Source organism: Pimephales promelas, chromosome 1, assembly GCF_988280905.1.
Source record: "Pimephales promelas chromosome 1, fPimPro1.hap1.1, whole genome shotgun sequence".
Lineage (NCBI taxonomy): Eukaryota > Metazoa > Chordata > Actinopteri > Cypriniformes > Leuciscidae > Pimephales > Pimephales promelas.
Window position 1 is genome coordinate 3,086,215 of NC_142769.1, and position 22,591 is coordinate 3,108,805.

Here is a 22,591-nt window from a genome sequence, read left to right on the forward strand (position 1 = left end):
GGGTATTGAGACAAATTTCACAATTTGATTCGATTTCGATTCACAAGCTTGCAATTCGATTCGATTTCGATTCAATATCGATTATTTTGGATATCAGTTACAATAAATGGCCATTTTTCTCAAGGGAATCAAATCTCTTCTTAACTAATGCTGTAAACTATGGGAGTCTAGTTGTAGCCTATAGACTTCATTAGCCTAATATGAAGGTAATAATGAACTGTTTTGTAGCTGTACAAACACTTAAATTACACTTTTATTTATTTTTATAATAAGAAGATTATAAGAAATATAAACATTTAAATGGTGACTGTCATAAAAACTTGCCAGATTTATTCAAATATGCATTAAATATTGAAGAACAATAAGATTATAATGCATATGTAATATGGTGTGTATATTTAGCAAAATGCTCCTCTCTAGAGTTATTTTTTCTAGCTGACTAACGAGTTTATGTGGGTTTTCTGAGGTAAATATGACGATGACATTGATTACAAGCTGTTTAACTGACGTCTTTCCACGGTTGAAACGCTGATTGAGCGAATCAATGTGACATGATATGGATTTCGATAAGTTGTACTCTATCTTTTAACACACTTTCAGATGCTCATTCATGTTTATTTGGCGCTGTGACTGGTATTATTAACCCGGAAGAGAGATCAGCGCTGCTGCTTCTCCAGAGCGATCTCACGCCACAGCGCCAAAACGCCATTTATGTTTTTGAATTTCTAAAAAAAATGGATGTAATTTGAAAATTGAGACTTTGTTTCATATCAATAGTAACAAAGAACAAAGATTATTGCGATTTTTTTGGATGCGCGCAGCCGCGATACAATGTTTCCATATATTCAAATGAAACAGGATGACTAATCGATTCTTGAGATTTAAGAATCGATATCGGTTCGTAAAAATGAGAATCGATTAATATCGAGAAATCGATATTTATTACCCAGCCCCATGTCCTATGCATTGGGTTATCAGCACCAAGTCCAAGCCCATTCATTTCCAAACCCAAATTTAGCCCTTTAATCGACAGTATATTGTTTACCATACGTCTTGGAGTATCGCAATAATATTGTTTCGTGATTTGTATCGAATCGTGACATGAGGGTATCGTTACACCGTCAGTATTTTTCCTTTGGGAAACTTTTACTTCACTACATTCAAAAGCATAATATGATGCTTTTTGCTCCATTACAAAGACATCATTCATTCCTCGTTATTCTGAATTGAAAAAAATCAAAGCCAGAGCTGATTATTTTCAACGAACCTGTTGAAGCGGATCACGAATCGCACTGTTCTGCGTTTCCCAAAAGCCATACACTTTCCCTACAATCAACTTATCTCACAATGCTTTTGGGAAATGCAGCCCTGAATGATTCATTTGGGAATCGAACTGAGATGATTTGACTTGATTCAATGAGTCATTCAGAGTGACTCAAAATGAGCCAAGAACTAGGGTAGCAGAGCTTGAGTGTGTGCAACTAATAGTTCGTATTCATTTTTGTAAATTTAAATCATATTTAGGTCAGTTATTTGTAGAAGTAAATCTGAATTCAAACTAAACCTGCCCACGGACAGTCAGGTTAACATAATCAAAAGTGCATTTTGTGTGTGGATGTTTTTGGCTAAAGGGAACACCACAGCTCTTTTCTCTTTTCTCTAGTCATGTAGCAACAATTGTTTTGTACAAACGTTTGAATAAAAGCCTGCCTTGTCAGCTGTGAATTACCCATTTAAGTGAACATATGGGGTAGATGAGTTAAAAAGTTGTCCCTTTAAAAGTTTCACATTTTTTTAGCATCGCTCTTAAAGGCTCTCAAAGGAGTAGTTCGCTTTAAAAAAAAAACTTTTGCTGTTAATTTACTCACCCCCATGTCATCCAAGATGGCCACGTCTTTCTTTCTTCAGTCGAAAAGAAATTAAGCTTTTTGATGAAAATATTCCAGGATTTTTCTCCATTTAATGGACTTCAATGGGAACCAAACGGTTCAAGGTCCAAAAGACAGTTTCAGTGTAAACTGTTCAAAGGGCTTTAAACGACACCAGACGATGAATAAGGGTCTTATCAATCGAAACGATTGGTCATTTAAAAAAAATAACAAAGTTTAAGTTTTATAAGCACAAATGCTCGCCTTGCTCGACTCTCCTGTTCGAACTCGTCCATCAAAATGAACGAATCTTTTCCCGAGTCAACTCAATCGTTTCGTTTGTTGAATGAACCAAATGATATGAAAAAAGATTTGTTCATTTTGATGAACGAGTTCGAACAGGAGAGTCGAGCAAGGCGAGCATTTGAGCTTATAAAACTTAAACTTTATAATTTATTTATTAAATGAGCGATCGTTTCGCTAGATAAGACCCTTATTCATCGTCTGAAATCATTTAAAGCCCTTTGAACAGTTTGCACTGAAACTCTCATGTGGACCTTGAACCGTTTGGTCCCCATTGAAGTCCATTATATGGTGAAAATCCTGGAATGTTTTCATCAAAAACCTTAATTTCTTTTCGACTGAAGAAAGAAAGACACGGACATCTTGGATGACATGGGGGTGCGTAAATTATCAGCAAAAGTTTTTTTTAAAAGTGAACTACTCCTTTAATGATCAAGCTCATCTAGCAGATCTTCAGATAGGTTTCTACTGTATGTCCCTCACCTTGCACCTTTTATTATAATTTTTAAACATTTTTTTTTAAAATCATTTTATCATTATCTCAGGCGCTTTAATCTTATTTTAATATTGTTTTATTGTCTTCGCTGTTTTTAATTCTGTTTACTCTGTTCTGCACTTTGGTCAGCTTTGCTGTGTATAAATGTGCTATATAAATAAATTGTACTTGGTGTTTTAAAAATACAAGCATTCTTAATAGGGATGTTTGACTTGGCAAGCATCGTTGATTAGAGTTTGTGTAACCTGTATTTTTTTTTAACATACACACTTCCTTGTGCACAAATAAAACCTGTTCTGAGTATGTGGAAAATCCCCATGCAGATTCAAAGCCCTGTACCGAGACCTCGGCCAGACCATCAGCGCAGCGAGCGACACGGAGGACCTCCGGTGGTGGAGGAACACCCACGGGCCCGGCATGAGCATGAACTGGCCGCAGCTCGAGGTATAGTGCAAAATGATGCTTTGTTTTGTTATATTTGCTATCCCAGAATGCCAGGAAAGACGTTTACCAGATGCAAACACTTGCCTAGAAAAGATATGACATTTACAGACCCGAACATCAACCATAGAGCCGTTTTGGGCCCCGGTGAATTTCTAATGGGTCGAGTGTGAATGAGCTGTTGTCTTCGCACGGCCCATGAGTGGGTTCTGGAATGTCGGATCCTTCCCCTAATGGCATATCTTTCCCAGCCCTCCCGACCAACACAAACACACACACACACACACACAGTGGCAGTGTCAGCACCTCCATTTGTGCAAATGATGTTTGTGTGTGGATGCATTGTGGAATCTGAGTGTGTCCGAATTTTTGAACCCCCTCCCCACACGGTGTGAATGTTTAATCGAGCTGTAGATTAAACTTCACTAAAAGCTAAAAATGAAGCTTTTAGTCAAGTTTGCCCAGGTAAGTGACACCTCTGGAGGAATCTTCTGGCATCCTCCCTGTTCTGCCTGCACACTGGAGGCCTTTGTATGACTGTAAACAGGCACAGTCTCTCTCTCTCTCTCTCTCTCTCTCTCTCGGATGATCGTCCAGCATGTGACTCTGAATATAAGTGCTGTTATGTCAGGGTCACATTGTGTGACTGTTCTGGAATTTTGTTCTGTTTTAAAGAGGGGAGGGGGTATATATACAGTACTGGTCAGAAGTTTGGACACATTACTATTTTTAATGTTGTTGAAGGAAGTCTCTCATGCTCATCAAGCCGACATTTATTTGATCAGAAATACAAAAAAAAGTAATTGAAATATTATTACAATGTAAAAAATAATGGTTTTCAATAGGGCCGTCAAACGATTAATCGCGATTAATCACATCCAAAATAAAAGTTTGTGTTTACGTAATATATGTGGGTGCACTGTGTATAATTTTATATATATATATATATATATATAAATACACACACATGCATGTATATTTAAGAAAAAAAATATTATTTATATAATTTTGACATTTATATATAATATAAATTATATATAAATCTATATACATGAAAATATTTCTTAAATATATACAAGCATGTGTGTATTTATATATATAATAACTATACACAGTGTACCCACATATATTATGCAAACACAAACTTTTATTTTGCATGCGATTAATCGCAATTAATTATTTGACAACCCTAGTTTTCAATTTTAATGTTTAAAATATAATTTATTTCTGTGATCAATGCTAAATTTTCATCATCATTACTCACATGATCCTTCAGAAGTCATTTGATGATTTATTATTAAAGTTGCGAACAGTTGTGCTGCCTATTTTTTTTTTTCTTTTTAATCTCTGATACTTTATTTCAGGATTCTTTAAATAATTCATTTCATTCATTAATTGCATTAATTACTAAAGTATAAGGACGTATAAATCAGTTGTCGTTTTTATTATTAATAATGTTGTTTTTGTTACTGCTATTATTATTTTTGGTTACAGTGTAGTTATACATTTTAAGTACTGAGTAATATTAATTAGGTTAGGTTTAGGGTGAGTTGCATGTAATAATGCATACTCTATAGTGACTACATGTAACGTGTAACAAGAAAACTGTAAAATAGTGTTACTTTTTAAAATATGTGATTAAATTCAGAACATTATAGAAGCTTGTACATGTGATTATGTATTTTCACATGTGCATTTGGTGTTTTAACAGGAGTGGTCACCAGAATCGCACCGATCCATCAGTCGAAAGGAAAGAAACAGTCATGATGACGTGGTCACTCTGACTAATATAGTCTCGGCGGGACACGAACCCCCTCAGAACCCAGAGGAAACTACACGGTACATCTGATCAACACACACTCAGATGCTCATGCACAAAGAAAATATTCACATATATATATATATATTGTAAATGTTTACACCTGGTCCTGGTCACTTCATGTGTTTTGACTGATTGGATAGCTATCCGTTTTGTTAAATCCCTTTCATTTATGGATGTGTTTCTCCAAAACCAATATAAATCCAAGTTCAATTCCTGTGCTATTTTCATGAAATGTGTTTCAACAACCATCAAACCATCTCTTTCAGATTTAAATCCGCCTCTATAACGTTTCATAAGGCATTTAAACCTGGTCTTTTCTCAATCTAATGGCTATATCCCATCAGAGAATGAAGTGACCAGGGGTAAACAGGCCGATAGAGGACGATTAATGCTTCCACTACTATTTATTAGGGCTGTCAAACGATTAATCGCGATTAATCGCATCCAAAACAAAAGTTTGTATTTACATAATATATGTGGGTGCACTGTGTATAATTATTTTGTATATATAAATACACACACATGCATGTATATTTAAGAAAAAAATATTATTTATATATAAAATAAATATATATACAGTATATACATGGAAATATTTCTTAAATATATACAAGCATATGTGTGTATTTATATATATATATATAAAATAATTTTACACAGTGCACCCATATATATTGTGTAAACACAAACTTTTATTTTAGATGCGATTTATCACGATTAATCGTTTGACAGCCCTAGTATTTATATTTGACTATTCAGGTTAATAATAGCAAATATTGGAGAAACATGAACACTACATTATATTTCCTCAAAATTCACCAAAAAAAAATACTTGCAAAAATTATATTTGTCAGCCGCCCCAAAATGGGTACACTGATGAGTTTCATGTTCTGTTGCAATAACAAGCCAACTTTTAATTACAGTGTTGTATTTAGAAGTGGAGGATTGTTATTGTTTTGTTTTTTTAATTATCCTGGAAACAGTTCTTCCCTGAGGGCTTCGCTCACTGCTTTTAGTAGCAGCTACACCAATTAGCACTGAGTCAGCACATTCAGATAGTGTGTATGTGTGTGTGATTGGGTCCCCGTGAGCAAAACAGCTTATTAATCATACGAAATTAATCTTTTGAAAACGTAAAAGTGCAGAAAGGTGTCTTTGATGGGTTGGGATAGGAGCCAGAATGTACAGTTTGTACTGTATTTAATTTTTCTGTAAATCAAGCCTATGAAATGTCCTTATAATGATAAGAATACTTGTGTGTTGGTGTGCGTGAGAGAGTGTACATGTTTTTCTATCCCGGTGGGGACTTAAACCTAAATGCACATAGACTCATTGGGACTCGTGTCACTGTGGGGACCTAAATTGAGATCCCCGAGGGTATAAAAGCTTATAAATCATACAGAATGAACATGAACATGCAGAACTTTTTCTGTGACGGGTACTCGGGTAGGGTTAGTGCAAGGGGACAGAATATACAGTTTGGACAGTATAAAAACCAGGAGAGTCCCCACAAAGATAGTGAAGACACGTGTGTGTGTCGCATGTTTAAACCGGATCAGGGAAGGTCAAAAGTATTAGCTAAATGAAGTGCCTGAAAGAAAATGATAAGGTTGAGTCTGGTTCAGATACTATAGACCATTTTGCAAGATGTAAACAACACTGGTCCAGAAGCACTTCCTGTTTCAGTTTGTAACTGTTTTCTTTATTTCACATGTAAATCTTAAATATGTGTGTTTAACTTTCTGATTCAGTTTTATATGTTCTGTTGGTTGTATTTTATCCCAGCTTTTATGTAGTGTTAAAAAACTGAACCAGGAAGTGCTTCTGGACCAGTGTTTACGTCTTGCAAAATGGTCTATAGAGATGGCTCATGTTGGAGTGTGTTTAAGCCTCACAGTGAATGCCTGTTAAACTGCAGTGTTATACGTGGCCTTCTGCTGCTTCCTGTTTATTAGTCTGGTCTCTGTTGACTCTTAAACCCGCAGGTGGCACGAGTCGGACTGCTATTACGAGAACCTAAGTGGCTATGCACCGTCAGTGCAACTTTCTTTATTGACCTCCTCTCTCAGAGTACAGACAACAGCTCTGTTCTAACACCTAGTGAGCAGCCTAGCTAGACCGTATCCAGGCATCATGGGTTGTTACAAAAGCAGCCTTATATCATGTTAACTGTCAGTGTCCTGACATGCTTTTTAATTGTTTTCCGTATCACATATTTTAGCAATCATCATACATTAGGAATCGTTGGGCATTGTGTTACCTTGAAAACGGTACCTTTTAGTGGGCTCAATTTTTATGATATCAACTTCAAATTTGGAGCACAACTTCATTAGACATAATGTATGCCTTTGAGATAAAATACACTCCAAAATAAACCATAGCATTCACCAAATACATTTAATTTCAGATGTATGCTCAAAAAGGCGGTGACAGTTAACGGCAGCTTTGGATACAAAGAAAACAAACACAAAATGTAGAGATTAATTTAGTGCAGATATTGATTTAAGTTGAGAGAAATTAGATGTGGATGATCATCATATAGTTTAGCTGTTGAGACTGCTATTCGTGCCAATGTAGGATGTTCCAAATCATTCATTTAAGGTTGCGTTTACTGTAGGATAAAATGTCTTCTCAGAAGGCAGCTGCCTATTTAGGCAGTAGATAGAAAGGCTACTCACATGGTTGTGGGACAGAGCTAACAAGATCTTTAAGACAAGAAACTTTCTAATCATCAGTTTATAATGTTTTGTTGCTATTAAGACAAATCAAATTAACTCAGTTGATCCCAGTCCTTTGTGAGAGCCAATCATTTGGGAATGTTGGTTTTCAGCTAAAATTGTTTTAGCCTAAAAATCAAGGTTTTAACAGGTACAATTTTTTTTATTTGCTCTTTGCAGATTTTTTCTGTGGAAATCAATATGCATCCTCATTCCTCAATTTTATTTGAGTAAAAACTGAATGAATGTTCAAGGTTCAACACCGGTTTAGCTGTCAACAGCATCTATGGAGCAAGACATTTCACAGAGATAAACTTTGTTGACGCCGTTTTGAAAGTATTTTCACAAAACATTGTTACATGTGGATTCCAGACAGTTTACACACAGAAATATCGCATGTGCGAGCTGAGCGTACAGAGTAAAGCCCAAAGTATACTGTTATATATATATATATATATATATATATATATATGAAGAGTTCAGATGCAAAAGCCTCTAAGTGCCATTTGAAATTTTGTTCTAGAATGACCATTTTTAACAAGCTTGTGCATTTAAGTTCAGTAATTTCACTTAAATGACAATTAATAGGTAATCTTCATTGCCATTTAAGTGAAATTACTGAACTTAAATATACAAGCTTGATAATGATCATTTTAGAAGAAAATTTCAAATGGCACTTAGAGGCTTTTGCATCTGAACTCTTCATATATATATATATATATATACACCATATATTTTAGAAAGAGAACACTTTATAAACAAATGTCAAAAAAGTTACTCGAATCAATGACTGGTATTAATAAAGATCCATTCTTACAGATCATTAACTAAAAAAAGTTGGTTTAGTGTTTAGTTACTTTTTTACTAACAAGCACAAACTATGCAAAAGCTGCGTGTACTGAATATGTGTGGTCAGAAAAATCAGGCCGAATGCATAAAGTGGCTGTGTCCCTACCCCCTACTACATAGGGGGTAGGGAGTAGAGCACTATATAGTGAGCTCACCAGCGTAATAGAAACACCACTTTCGGACACTACTCGATCGTCTCTCTGCGCCGTCGATTATGTCATTGCTGTCGCCCGTCCGTCTTTTTTACGATCAGTGCAATGCATGATGGTATGTAGGGCTTGGGTTAGTGACCTTCGGTTGTACACTACTTTTCAAAATGCATTCTGGGATACATTGAGTGGACTATATAGGGTGGTATAATCATTACTATACATTTGGACAGCACTACAAAATGGCGAGCTCACTATATAGTCCACTATATAGTGAGTAGTGGGAGATTTCGGAAAATTGCATCACACACTGGTGTACACATAAAAAGTGAAGTATACATTGGGCTTAAATCTGTCTGCTTGCATACAGTACGTGCTTGCTGTAGAGCTGAAATGTACATGCGTTACTGTACATTACTGTAAATGTGATGTTTAGTATTTGTCCATTGTTTTTGCAAACTGAGGCACATTGAAATTAGTCTCTGTGATAATCCATGGCATGCCACAGACAAGTTTAATTCCTTCAATAGATTTGAGATTTGTATTTTAGCTGAACTAACTATCACAGATCACCTGATCACCCGAGTCAAATCTTCCAGCTTCTATTAAAATGATTTCTCCATGAATGTGTTTTTGTTGATTTGTAATTCCTCTGCTGTCCACACAGGGCGGGGAAAGACTACTCCTCGGACTGGTCTGATGACGAGAGCCCCAAAAAATACATCGCAACCAACGGGGTGGAGGAGGAGGAGAAGGTAGTCGGGGTTCGTGTTAGAGCGCTGTATGATTACACAGGGCAGGAGGCTGATGAGCTGAGCTTTAAAGCAGGTATTAATCCCTACTAATGCTTATTAATGACACACACATCAACATACACACACACGGAACGGCTGGCTGTGGCTTGTGGATTCATCGATCAAACCCCTTTTCTGTGCTCTTTCAATGTCTTCGTGTTATTTCAAAAGGCATTGCGGAAAGGACCAAGTGAAATGGGGTTGGTCAGTGTGAGCATGTGCGCATGTGCGTGTTTAAATCGGCACGTTACATGGGTTTATTTGAGACGGCTTCCTCGCATTTAGACTAAACCCATGAAACTGCTTTGGAACTAGTGAACTGACACAACACAAACGTACTCATTTCCAATACGGCTGTGCTTGGATTTTCACAAAACAAATAAATAAAAATGTATTACGCTTATATTAAGCTGAAATGAGTTGTTATGCTGGTAACACTTTACAATAAGGTCCTATAAGTTAATATTGAATGCATTAACTAATATTAACTAGCAATAAGCAACGAATTCCGAAAATTCGAATATAATTCGAATATTTAAAAAACTAATACTATACGAATGCTGAAGTTACTATTCGAATATTGCTTTTATATACATTTAAAAAATATATACATACGGCTTACACGCATTTGAAAATGAAATGCTTTTGTTTCGTCTAATGAACAATAAAGTTTTTGAATCGTAACACAATTGTGCACGTTAGCCAAGCTGTTAGGCTATCATCAGGGTTTCCCATTCAGACATCCGGGAAGATCCGGGAGTCTCCCGCATATTGATAGCCCGCAAATTAGTTAAAATATCCCGGAATCTAGAGCGAGAAAGAACATACTGCGCGCATAACGTACATAGCGCGCGGCGCGTGCATGGCAGAGAGGGAGAGAACGAGACCTTGCGAGTAAGCCAGTCCCGCGCGCTCTCTCTCCCTTTGCAGACTGATCTCACGAAATGGCTCAAAATGCGTGTAGATAACATGCCACTTGACTTGAAAGTGGTGTGTATGTTGACGCAAAAGTCATGATGTCATGTTGCCCTTTGGAACACCGCTGCACAAATCAGTCCAACACAGCGCTGTCAATGTCGGAGAACCAGCTTTAAAAAGGTTATTAGCTAGCATGCAAGGAGCCTTTTTAATAAGGTGAGCTAAGTTATTATTAGAATACAGCTGTATTTTCGAGGTTGGCACGCTGTATAGCTGGTAGTTAATATCGATGGACACGCGTTTGTTCCGCTTTTTTGTTGTTAATAAGAAAGCGATCTAAATGTTTTTTGTAGTAATGTTAGATGTTCCTCTAGCGGGCAGAATGTGTAACAACAACCACAGGCGATAGTGGCATTGGCGATCCATAAGAATGTGTAATGTCGAAAATATTGATAATAGAATGAATTTTAGCATTTAATATTCGAATATTACATAAAATATGGAATGGAATTCGAATAGTATTATAGAGGAATATTGACAGCCCTAATAAGCAATACATTTGTACAGGATTTGTTCATCTTAAAATACAACTGATTGAAAAACGTAAATACTACTAAAGGCCTGTTCACACCCCGGGATGAATTTCGCGCGCGTTATTCGCCGACGTTTAACGCCTCGTGACTAAACATAGGGTACCACTGTGAGTGTTGACACTGACGCGTAAAACACCACGCGTTAAAGTGTCATTTTTTTTAAAAACGCCTTTGGTTCGTTTTTTTTAGTTTGACGCGCCGCGTCAAAAACTATCCTACCAATGAAATTGCCGCTTTTGCTCACGTGTTTGGAGCTTCTGAAGAGACAGTAAAACACAACTTGAGGGCGCTCAAAAACAAAACGGTCTTGCCGAGCTGCACACATATGCTACGATGAAGAAGATACACGCGTCGCCGTCTACACAGCCAGGAAGAAATAAGACGAGGAAGATGCAAGGCAAGAGGAATGTAGAGCTGCTGTTGTCGATGGTGCTACAACATAAAGAACTATATGACAATCGCGACAGGGACTACACATATCTTGATAAAAGATAACTGTTATGGAGTGGTAAATGGGCGCCATCTAATGTTAGGGAATGAATTTGCATGTTCACTCGGCTCATCGTCAGCGAAAATCGCTTGGGTGTGAACACAACAAACGCGTTGAAAAACGCTGACGAATAACGCGCGCTGATATTCGTCCTGGTGTGTGGTTTGTTAGTAGTTTGTTAGCTCACAACTTTTAATTTTAATAATGTATTGTATGGGGCGTGGCTACTGTAGTAGGATGAGAGTTTGGGGCGTGGCTACTGTAACTGGCTGAGAGTTTAGGGCGTGGCTACTTTAGCAGGATGAGAGTTTGGGGCGTGGCTACTGTAACAGGATGAGAGTTTGGGGCGTGGCTACTGTAACAGGATGAGAGTTTGGGGCGTGGCTACTGTAACAGGATGAGAGTTTGGGGCGTGGCTACTGTAACAGGATGAGAGTTTAGGGCGTGGCTACTTTAGCAGGATGAGAGTTTGGGGCGTGGCTACTGTAACAGGATGAGAGTTTGGGGCGTGGCTACTGTAACAGGATGAGAGTTTGGGGCGTGGCTACTGTAACAGGATGAGAGTTTGGGGCGTGGCTACTGTAACAGGATGAGAGTTTAGGGCGTGGCTACTTTAGCAGGATGAGAGTTTGGGGCGTGGCTACTGTAGTAGGCTGAGACTTTGGGGCGTGGCTACTGTAACAGGATGAGAGTTTGGGGCGTGGCTACTGTAACAGGATGAGAGTTTGGGGCGTGGCTACTGTAACAGGATGAGAGTTTAGGGCGTGGCTACTTTAGCAGGATGAGAGTTTGGGGCGTGGCTACTGTAGTAGGCTGAGACTTTGGGGCGTGGCTACTGTAACAGGATGAGAGTTTGAGGCATTTACTTTTACCTGTTGAGACCTGCCTTCACAAGCAGTGCTGTTTGTGATGTTTGAGTTGGGGAGGGCATGATGTGTATGAGGGGCATTTGCAAGGTTGTTGGAAAATATGCTTTTTGATTTTTGTGCCATTTGGCACTAGGTGCCATTTGTGTCGCAAAAACTACAAGCTTCACCTTTAAAAGTGTACTTCAGTATTTTAGTTACTTATTATCGTACTGACCAACATGACAGTAATCTTAGACTTTACTGACACCTAGTGGTGTGGATATAGCAAAAACAAAAAACATTTTCAGTTACCAATGCCATTGTAGAAATGCAGTCTTCATCTAATGTAAGAGTATATCATTCTAAACATATTTTTCTGAAGTTCCATTTTCTTATCTGTGAAACTTTTTAAATGAAGGAAAAAAGGGAAGAGCTGTTAAGTTCCTACAAAAACTCTATGAAGGAAACATTTCAGTTTTTGAGGCAGTTGAAGTTCCTTGTACACACTAGAATATTTCAGGCACATTTACTTTTAATATTTAATAGAGACGAATTGAGCTGGAAGCCCGGTTTCATGCTTGACGTGTCCGCACAGGCACAAGGGTGTGCAAACCAAAAGTGAGATCATTGCAGCGCTTGCCAAACTCTGTGTTGACTCTGCAAGACTTCACTTCACTTCACAATTGAAGGGATCATTATGGATACACTATCAATATATCCAATATATCCAAACCCAATAAACCAGTAATTATTTTCGTGGCTGTAAACCCATAAATGTTCGCCATTAATTCCCAAATTCCATGTTTTGTGAAAAGATAAAGATAAAGTACAATACAAATACCGAAACACATTATAACGTGCACTACTGTTAAAAAGTTTCTTCTGCTCACCATTTGATCAAAAACTATAAAATATTAATACAATTTAAAGAAATGTTTTCTATGGCGCCCCTAAAGGGACATTTTAAAGAAAAAATATGAGACGGGAGGAAAATAATAAACGGTTCACTTGCAAAGAATACAAAACCTTGGCAACAGAACACTAAAGCATTGATTTATTACTTTTCCTCCCATCTCATATTTGTTTTCCATCACCATGTCCGTTTGGGGCTCTGTAGGACTATATTTGAATATATTTAAAATGTAATTTATTTCTCTGATGCAAATTTTCAGCATCATTAATCCAGTCTTCAGTGTCGCATGATTCTTATCAATGTTGAAAACTGTTTCCACAAAAAATATGAAGCAGCAAAAACTGTGATGCATGTTGTTGGGAATCTTCAAAAGATCCGCATTTATTTGAAATGGAAATCTGTTGTCAAATGATAAATGCCTCCTGTTAATTTTAATTAGTTTAATGCTGAACGGTAGTGTAAATATTAAATATCATGTGTAATACTGTACACTATCATTCATACAAATTCGATGAGATTTGATATTTAAAATATTTAAAATATGGGTATCCTTTTTGAAATTTGCTAAATATTAAAGTTAATTTATTAAAGTATTAGTGATTTTTAAATGAGTGTCAGATGAATGTAAAAATACTGAGCATGAGCATGCAATTAGATATCAACTGATTGCGATTATTCTGTAATATTGCACGATATGGAACCGAGATATAGTGGGAAAAATAAAGTCAGCTGGTTATAATCACAAAATAAACCTATTCGGGTTAGTTATGACCGGCTGACATAAATGTATACCTTATATGCGTCACATGGAAGAATAAAGGCCTGTTCACACCAAGGACGATAATGATCAAGTTAAAAAAATACTCTAAATTAGGGCTGTCAAACGATTAATCGCGATTAATCGCATCCAAAATAAAAGTTTGTGTTTACATAATAAATGTGGGTGCACTGTGTATAATTATTTTGTGTGTGTATATATATATATATATATATATATATATATATATATATATATACATATATATACACACACATGCATGTATATTTAAGAAAAAAATATATAAATTTTTTTAATGATCAAGTTAAAAAAAATACTCTAAATTAGGACTGTTAAGCGATTAATCGCGATTAATTGCATCCAAAATAAAAGTTTGTGTTTACATAATAAATGTGGGTGCACTGTGTATAATTATTTTGTGTGTGTGTATGTATGTATGTATATATATATATATATATACACACACACACACACACGCATGTATATTTAAGAAAAAAATAATATTATTTATATATAATATAAATTATATAAAAAACTATATACAGTATATACATGAAAATATTTCTTAAATATATACAAGCATGTGTGTGTGTTTATATATATAATTATACACAGTGCACCCACATATATTATGCTTACACAAACTTTTATTTTGGATGCGGTTAATCGTGATTAATCGTTTGACGGCCCTAATATATATATAAAAGATTATCAGAGTACACACCTCATGAGCGATAAAAACATCAAATCGGGATGGATTCTGATTGGCTGTCACAGAGCGATATCGTCCACTGGTGTGAACGCTGATATAGTTGTGAACGTGCCTGAAGGAGTGGTGTTATGAGATGTGTTTGTGTGTGTGCAGGTGAAGAGTTAATGAAGCTGGGTGAGGAGGACGAGCAGGGCTGGTGTAAAGGACAGCTGTCCAGCGGAGAGACGGGTCTCTATCCTGCAAACTACGTCCAAATCCTCTCGTCCTGAGAGCCCGTCTGCCTCGGGCCGGACACACACACTTATCTGAGGCAGTCATGAGGTGGAGTCACACCGAACCACGGAGCGAATGCCCCGACACGCCAGAACATTAGAGAGGAGCGAGTTCAGTGATTGAGTTTTGATTTTTGCTGACACACTAGAGGACTTTGAGAATAGCTAGCGGCCCTTCGTCCTCGGGCCTCGAGAAAGATCAGTGCCTTTATTGTACAATGCCAGAGACATGAATGCAGGACACATCTACTGTCTGAGGGAAATCTGCCACGTGTGAATCACCACTGTTGGACTGTTTTGGACCTTTTGTCATCGCAGTCCTCTTATTATTTTAGTACTTCACATTTTCAGATATGTATCAGAATCATTTCAAGTATTCGATCAAATCTTCGGCTATGTTCAGGTTCATGAGAAGTGTGTTAGTGTGTGGATATATTTTGTATGATATGTTTAGATGGTTCTAGTTTAACTGAACATTTCTTTGCCTGTAGTTCAGAAGTGAAGGATTCTTCATTGCATATTTACGTTTTCACAAAGATATATGGATTTATAATATTCAAAGTATCACTGGGCGGATCTTCATTCTTGAGAATCTAAAATCTAGTCAGTGGGATCATTTTACTTTTTTAATTCATCTTTTTGTTTTATTTGGAGCGCAAGATTGTTTCTGTTGTTAAATGATATAAAGGATCAGAGAGGGCAAAACCTCCAGGCTTCTTGTGTGTTTGTGTGTGTGTGTGTGTGAGCGGTCATGAGAAATATGCCCATTTCCACACGCTCTGCCTCCAATAAACATGGTTTTACATCAAACTACTGTAACAGCCAATACTAATCAATGTAAAAAAATCAAATAAAAAATCAAATAAACGTGAGATTCTGATCTTTGTATAGTGGCTATGATGCTTCTTAAACATTAAGTCAAGTTTTACACATTGTTTAAATGCGCCCAAAAATTTAAATTCCCTGATTATTTTCTCAGCCCAAGGCATTTCAAGATGGATATGAGTATGAATTTGTTTCCTCAGCCAAAAAGAAAAAAAGGTTTTAGAGAAAAACCTTTACTAATTGTTTTTCCATCCAGTGCAAGTGAATGATGAACTTCAAATCCGTAACTTCAAAAGGCCAGCTGACAAATACTGTTCTTCTCTAGCGAAACATTCAGTCATTTTCAGTGAGTGAGTGTGTGTGTGTGAGTGATTGATTGATTGAGTGAGTGAAGTGTGTGAGTGATTGAGTGAGTGAGTGAGTGAGTGAGTGAGTGAGTGAGTGAGTGATTGAGTGAGGGTGATTCTAGTGAGGGAGTGATTGAGTGATTAAGTAAGTGATTGAGGGAGTGAAGTGAGTGATTAAGTGATTGAGGGAGTGAAGTGAGTGATTAAGTGAGTGAGTGATTAAGTGAGTGAGTGATAAATTGATTGAGGGAGTGAAGTGAGTGAGTGAGTGATTGAGTGAGTGATTAAGTGAGTGATTGAGTGAGCGAGTGATTAAGTGAGTGATTGAGGGAGTGAAGTGAGCGAGTGATTGAGTGATTAAGTGAGTGAGAGAATGATTTGAGTGAGTGTGTGTGTGTGTGTGTGTGTGTGTGTGTGTGTGTGTGTGTGTGTGTGTGTGTGATTGATTGATTAAGTGATTGAGTGAGTGAGTGATTTAAGTAAGTGAGTGTTTGAGTGATTAAGTGAGGGAGTGATTGAGTGATTAAGTGAGTGATTGAGGGAGTGAAGTGAGCGAGTGATTGAGTGATTAGGTGAGTGAGAGAATGATTTGAGTGAGTGTGTGTGTGTGTGATTGATTAAGTGATTGAGTGAGTGAGAAAGTGATTTAAGTAAGTGAGTGTTTGAGTGAGTGATTGAGTAAGTGAGTGATTTGAGTGATTGATTGAGTGAGTGATTTGAGTGGGTGATTGAGAGAGTGAGTGAATGAGTAATTAAGTGAGTGAGTGACTGTCTCAGTGAGTGTGTGAGTGATTGAGTGAGTAAGTGTGTAACTGAGTGATTTGAGAGTGTGTAAGTGATTGAGTGATTAAGTGAGTGATTGACTGATTATGTGAGTGAGTGAATTTGTGAGTGATTGAGTAAGTGAGTGAGTGTGTGTGTGTGTGTGTGTCTGTGTATATATATATATATATATATATATATATATAAAACCCATCTTGTGAATGTGCTTTGAAGAGCTGAGCATTTGGAGTTAAAAAGTGAGTGTGTATATATTTTCATATTCCTGAAAACCACTGATCATTTCGCTATAAAGACCCTTATTCATCGGCTGTGGTCGTGTGGAGACTTTTGAAGTTCCCTAAATATGGATTTTGGATCATCAAAAACGGACAATGCATCGTTCACTTGCTCTCCATAATCCAGAAATTCTGGATTCTGATAGAGGGCCTTGAGACTTAGACCTGAGTGCAAAAATGGAGGCTCTAGACCCTTCCAGATCTGAGATATGGACATCTCACGTAGCATTTATGCCATTATAAATATCTCAATATCTCAGCTCTGGAAGGGTCTAGACTAGAGCCTCCATTTTTGCACTCAGGTCTAAGTCTCATGGCCCTCTATCAGAATCCAGAATTTCAAGAAGATCAGAGAAACTCAACCCCCCCCCCACTTTTTTTTGTGCGAAAAAAATAAGTTTCTCCAATCTTCTTGAAACTCTGGATTCTGATAGAGGGCCATGAGACTTAGACCTGAGTGCAAAAATGGAGGCTCTAGTCTAGACCCTTCCAGAGCTAAGATATTGACATCCCACGTAGCATTTATGCCATTATAAATATCTCAATATCTCAGACCTGAGTGCAAAAATGGAGGCTCTAGACCCTTCCAGTGCTAAGTCCCATGGCCCTCTATCAGAATCCAGAGTTTTGGGAAGATTGGAGAAACTTAATTTTTCACCCAAAAAAAAAAACGTAAGGGGTACCACTGTCGTTTTTTTTTCAGGTCGAAATTTTGAGTGGCTCTGATATTCTTGAAACTCTGGTCAGACCTGAGTGCAAAAATGGAGGCTCTAGACCCTTCCAGAGCTGAGATATTGAGATATTTATAATGGCAATTAATGCTACGTGGGATGTCAATATCTCAGCTCTGGAAGGGTCAAGAGCCTCCATTTTTGCACTCAGGTCTAAGTCTCATGGCCCTCTATCAGAATCCAGAGTTTTGGGAAGATTGGAGAAACTTAATTTTTCACCCGGAAAAAAAACACGAAAGGGGTACCACTGTCGTTTTTTTTTTCAGGTCAAATTTTTGAGTTTCGATATCTCAGCTCTGGAAGGGTCTAGAGCCTCCATTTTTGCACTCAGGTCTAAGTCTCATGGCCCTCTATCAGAATCCAGAGTTTTGAGAAGATTGAAGAACCTTAATTTTTCACCCGAAAAAAAAAAACGTAAGGGGTACCACTGTCGTTTTTTTTTTTTCGGGTCGGATTTTTGAGTTTCGATATCTCAGCTCTGGAAGGGGCTAGAGCCTCCATTTTTGCACTCAGGTCTAAGTCTCATGGCCCTCTATCAGAATCCAGAGTTTTGAGAAGATTGAAGAACCTTAATTTTTCACCCGAAAAAAAAAAACGTAAGGGGTACCACTGTCGTTTTTTTTTTTTCGGGTCGGATTTTTGAGTTTCGATATCTCAGCTCTGGAAGGGGCTAGAGCTTCCATTTTTGCACTCAGGTCTAAGTCTCATGGCCCTCTATCAGAATCCAGAGTCTTGAGAAGATTGGAGAAACTTAATTTTTCGCCCCAAAAAAAACCCGAAAGGGGTACCACTGTCGTTTTTTTTTTCTGGACGAATTTTTGGGTTTCGATATCTCAGCTCTGGAAGGGTCTAGAGCCTCCATTTTTGCACTCAGGTCTAAGTCTCATGGCCCTCTATCAGAATCCAGAGTTTGGAGAAGATTGGAGAAACTTAATTTTTCGCCCGAAAAAAAATAAAATAAAGGGGTACCACTGTCGTTTTTTTTTTTTTCGGGTCGAATTTTTGAGTTTTGATATCTCAGCTCTGGAAGGGGCTAGAGCCTCCATTTTTGCACTCAGGTCTAAGTCTCATGGCCCTCTATCAGAATCCAGAGTTTTGGGAAGATTGGAGAAACTTAATTTTTCGCCCAAAAAAAAAACGAAAGGGGTACCACTGTCGTTTTTTTTTTCGGGTCGAATTTTTGAGTTTCGATATCTCAGCTCTGGAAGGGGCTAGAGCCTCCATTTTTGCACTCAGGTCTAAGTCTCATGGCCCTCTATCAGAATCCAGAGTTTGGAGAAGATTGGAGAAACTTAATTTTTCACCCGAAAAAAAAAAAACGAAAGGGGTACCACTGTCGTTTTTTTTTTCGGGTCGAATTTTTGAGTTTCAATATCTAAGCTCTGGAAGGGTCTAGAGCCTCCATTTTTGCACTCAGGTCTAAGTCTCATGGCCCTCTATCAGAATCCAGAGTTTTGGGAAGATTGGAGAAACTTAATTTTTCGCCCAAAAAAAAAACCGAAAGGGGTACCACTGTCGTTTTTTTTTCTGGACGAATTTTTGAGCTTCGATATCTCAGCTCTGGAAGGGTCTAGAGCCTCCATTTTTGCACTCAGGTCTAAGTCTCATGGCCCTCTATCAGAATCCAGAGTTTGGAGAAGATTGGAGAAACTTAATTTTTCGCCCGAAAAAAAAAAAACGAAAGGGGTACCACTGTCGTTTTTTTTTTTTCGGGTCGAATTTTTGATTTTTGATATCTCAGCTCTGGAAGGGGCTAGAGCCTCCATTTTTGCACTCAGGTCTAAGTCTCATGGCCCTCTATCAGAATCCAGAGTTTGGAGAAGATTGGAGAAACTTAATTTTTCACCCGGAAAAAAAAACGAAAGGGGTACCACTGTCGTTTTTTTTTTTTCGGGTCGAATTTTTGAGTTTCGATATCTCAGCTCTGGAAGGGTCTAGAGCCTCCATTTTTGCACTCAGGTCTAAGTCTCATGGCCCTCTATCAGAATCCAGAGTTTTGAGAAGATTGAAGAACCTAAATTTTTCGCCCGAAAAAAAAAACGAAAGGGGTACCACTGTCGTTTTTTTTAAGGGTCGAATTTTTGAGTTTCGATATCTCAGCTCTGGAAGGGTCTAGAGCCTCCATTTTTGCATTTAGGTCTAAGTCTCATGGCCCTCTATCAGAATCCAGAGTTTTGAGAAGATTGGAGAAACTTAATTTTTCGCCAGAAAAAAAAAAACGAAAGGGGTACCACTGTCGTTTTTTTTTTCGGGTCTAATTTTTGAGTTTCGATATCTCAGCTCTTGAAGGGTCTAGAGCTTCCATTTTTGCACTCAGGTCTAAGTCTCATGGCCCTCTATCAGAATCCAGAGTTTTGAGAAGATTGGAGAAACTTTATTTTTCGCCCGAAAAAAAAAACGAAAGGGGTACCACTGTCATTTTTTTTAAGGGTCGAATTTTTGAGTTTCGATATCTCAGCTCTGGAAGGGTCTAGAGCCTCCATTTTTGCATTTAGGTCTAAGTCTCATGGCCCTCTATCAGAATCCAGAGTTTTGAGAAGATTGGAGAAACTTAATTTTTCGCCCGTAAAAAAATTGAAAGGGGTACCACTGTCGTTTTTTTTTTCGGGTCTAATTTTTGAGTTTCGATATCTCAGCTCTTGAAGGGTCTAGAGCCTCCATTTTTGCACTCAGGTCTAAGTCTCATGGCCCTCTATCAGAATCCAGAGTTTTGAGAAGATTGGAGAAACTTAATTTTTCACCCGAAAAAAAAAACCGAAAGGGGTACCACTGTCGTTTTTTTTTTTCGGGTCGAATTTTTGAGTTTCGATATCTCAGCGCTGGAAGGGTCTAGAGCCTCCATTTTTGCACTCAGGTCTAAGTCTCATGGCCCTCTATCAGAATCCAGAGTTTTGAGAAGATTGGCGAAACTTAATTTTGCACCCTAAAAAAAAACCGAAAGGGGTACCACTGTCGTTTTTTTTTTTTCGGGTCGAATTTTTGAGTTTCGATATCTCAGCGCTGGAAGGGTCTAGAGCCTCCATTTTTGCACTCAGGTCTAAGTCTCATGGCCCTCTATCAGAATCCAGAGTTTTGAGAAGATTGGAGAAACTTAATTTTTCGCCCAAAAAAAACCTACTTTGAGACATTTAGGGGGAGCTCTAACACTGTCCCTTTTTTGTGTCACATATATTTTGATTTTATTTACATTAAGGTTCCTGAAATAAATGATGATACTAAAAATGTGTCCATGTTTATTCGCTCAATTCTATTTCCGAACATCTGTCTCCACTAATAAATGCAATGGGCGTGGTTCAGCGAAGTCTGTAGAGTGGGGAGGGGACGGAGCTGAGCGGTGAACAAGTGAGTCAAGTTCAAATGACAAACACCTGTCTGTGATTTCAGTAAAAGTTCAATCTTGGCGTGAGGAGACCGCATATAAGTGGGCCGTGCTTTACATTAGTGTGTGAGAGAGAGACTGGGAGCGCGTGCACGTATCCTGAGAGAAAGTGACTTCTGAAAGCTGTATCCAGCGGAAAGAGTGGGTCTATATCCAGCGATGCTGTTTTCAGCGGGAAGAGGATTACTACATCTGTATCCAGTAAGCTGTGTCCAGTGGAAAGAGTAGCTTATTAATTATCATCTGTTTCTGTTGCCTTTTTGATATTTTTAGTTAATGTTATTTGAGCGCGACCAGGCGCAGTAAAAGAGCCTTGTAAATAAAAGTGCACGAGTTCCAGCATTTGCCGACCCTGGGTGCTTCTCAATATCCCTCCTCGTCTCCTCGCTCCTCCGAGTCAAGCCGGACAGATCTCGGTCCTCGCAGTGGGTCTGACACCTGTGAGATCAAAAACTGATATCACGGGATTCACGCTCGTGCACGTGTTGCTAATAAACTGGATGTAATTTTAAGTTCTGTTGCTTTTATGTGAAAATAAATATAACGAACAAGACACCCAAAATACTTGTTATTTAATTACATTCCAAATATGTGTTTATCAATATTTTTTTCTTTAATGAAGACATGTGTTTTTATATATTGTTTTAATAAAAATATCATGTGCATAAAAATATCATATGTGACATCACATAATAACCCATATGATACTGTCAGAGAGTTTATTCACTCATAACGAATATGTATACACATAAAACATGATATCAGAGTTTTAAAATCAAACATGTTAAAAGAGAAAAATGCATCACGGTTGTTTAAACCAATGAGCATTGAGCTGTGTCGTCACCAAGTCGTTTCCCATCATGCTTTTGATTAGCGCAGTCGGTGGAGAGCAACTGCGCGCGACTGCAGAATCCGACAGGTGCACATTGCGCTCGCGAGAGTTTTTTGACATACGTCGACATGACATCAGAGCCAGGCGGACCGTTCTCGGACACATTTTAACCGGCATGCATCTCGCGCTGATCACCGGTGATCGGTTCTGCGCAGATTTTGCTCATCTCAAACAAGCCTATTGACTAAACGTGACGCACGCACGTGTCAATTTTCCTCCCCCTTCACATCGGTCACAATCATTTTAATTTATACTTTACCTTTGCAGTTTATATAAACCACACATCTCAGATATTTCAAAAGTATAGCCTATCTTTATTATTATTTATTATGAATTTATTAAATAACCAAACTTCAACCACATAAGGGCAGATCCTTTTAGCGCTGCTGATGACAC

The 22,591-nt window shown here is 37.9% G+C and overlaps 1 protein-coding gene across 4 annotated transcripts in view; it reads left to right on the plus strand.

Annotated features, from left to right (window-relative positions):
* Positions 1-15,849, plus strand: part of pacsin3 (protein kinase C and casein kinase substrate in neurons 3) — a 50,733-nt gene extending 34,884 nt beyond the window's left edge. For 3 of the 4 annotated variants that reach the window (XM_039690845.2, XM_039690846.2, XM_039690847.2), the window contains 5 exons: positions 2,991-3,111; positions 4,820-4,947; positions 6,916-6,963; positions 9,313-9,473; positions 14,845-15,849. In XM_039690845.2, coding sequence (XP_039546779.1) covers positions 2,991-3,111; positions 4,820-4,947; positions 6,916-6,963; positions 9,313-9,473; positions 14,845-14,960 — 574 coding nt within the window. In that variant the 3' untranslated portion in view covers positions 14,961-15,849. The remainder of the gene's footprint in view (positions 1-2,990; positions 3,112-4,819; positions 4,948-6,915; positions 6,964-9,312; positions 9,474-14,844) is intronic. The other variant, XM_089116581.1, reaches the window with a different exon arrangement.
* Positions 15,850-22,591: the final 6,742 nt, after the last annotated feature.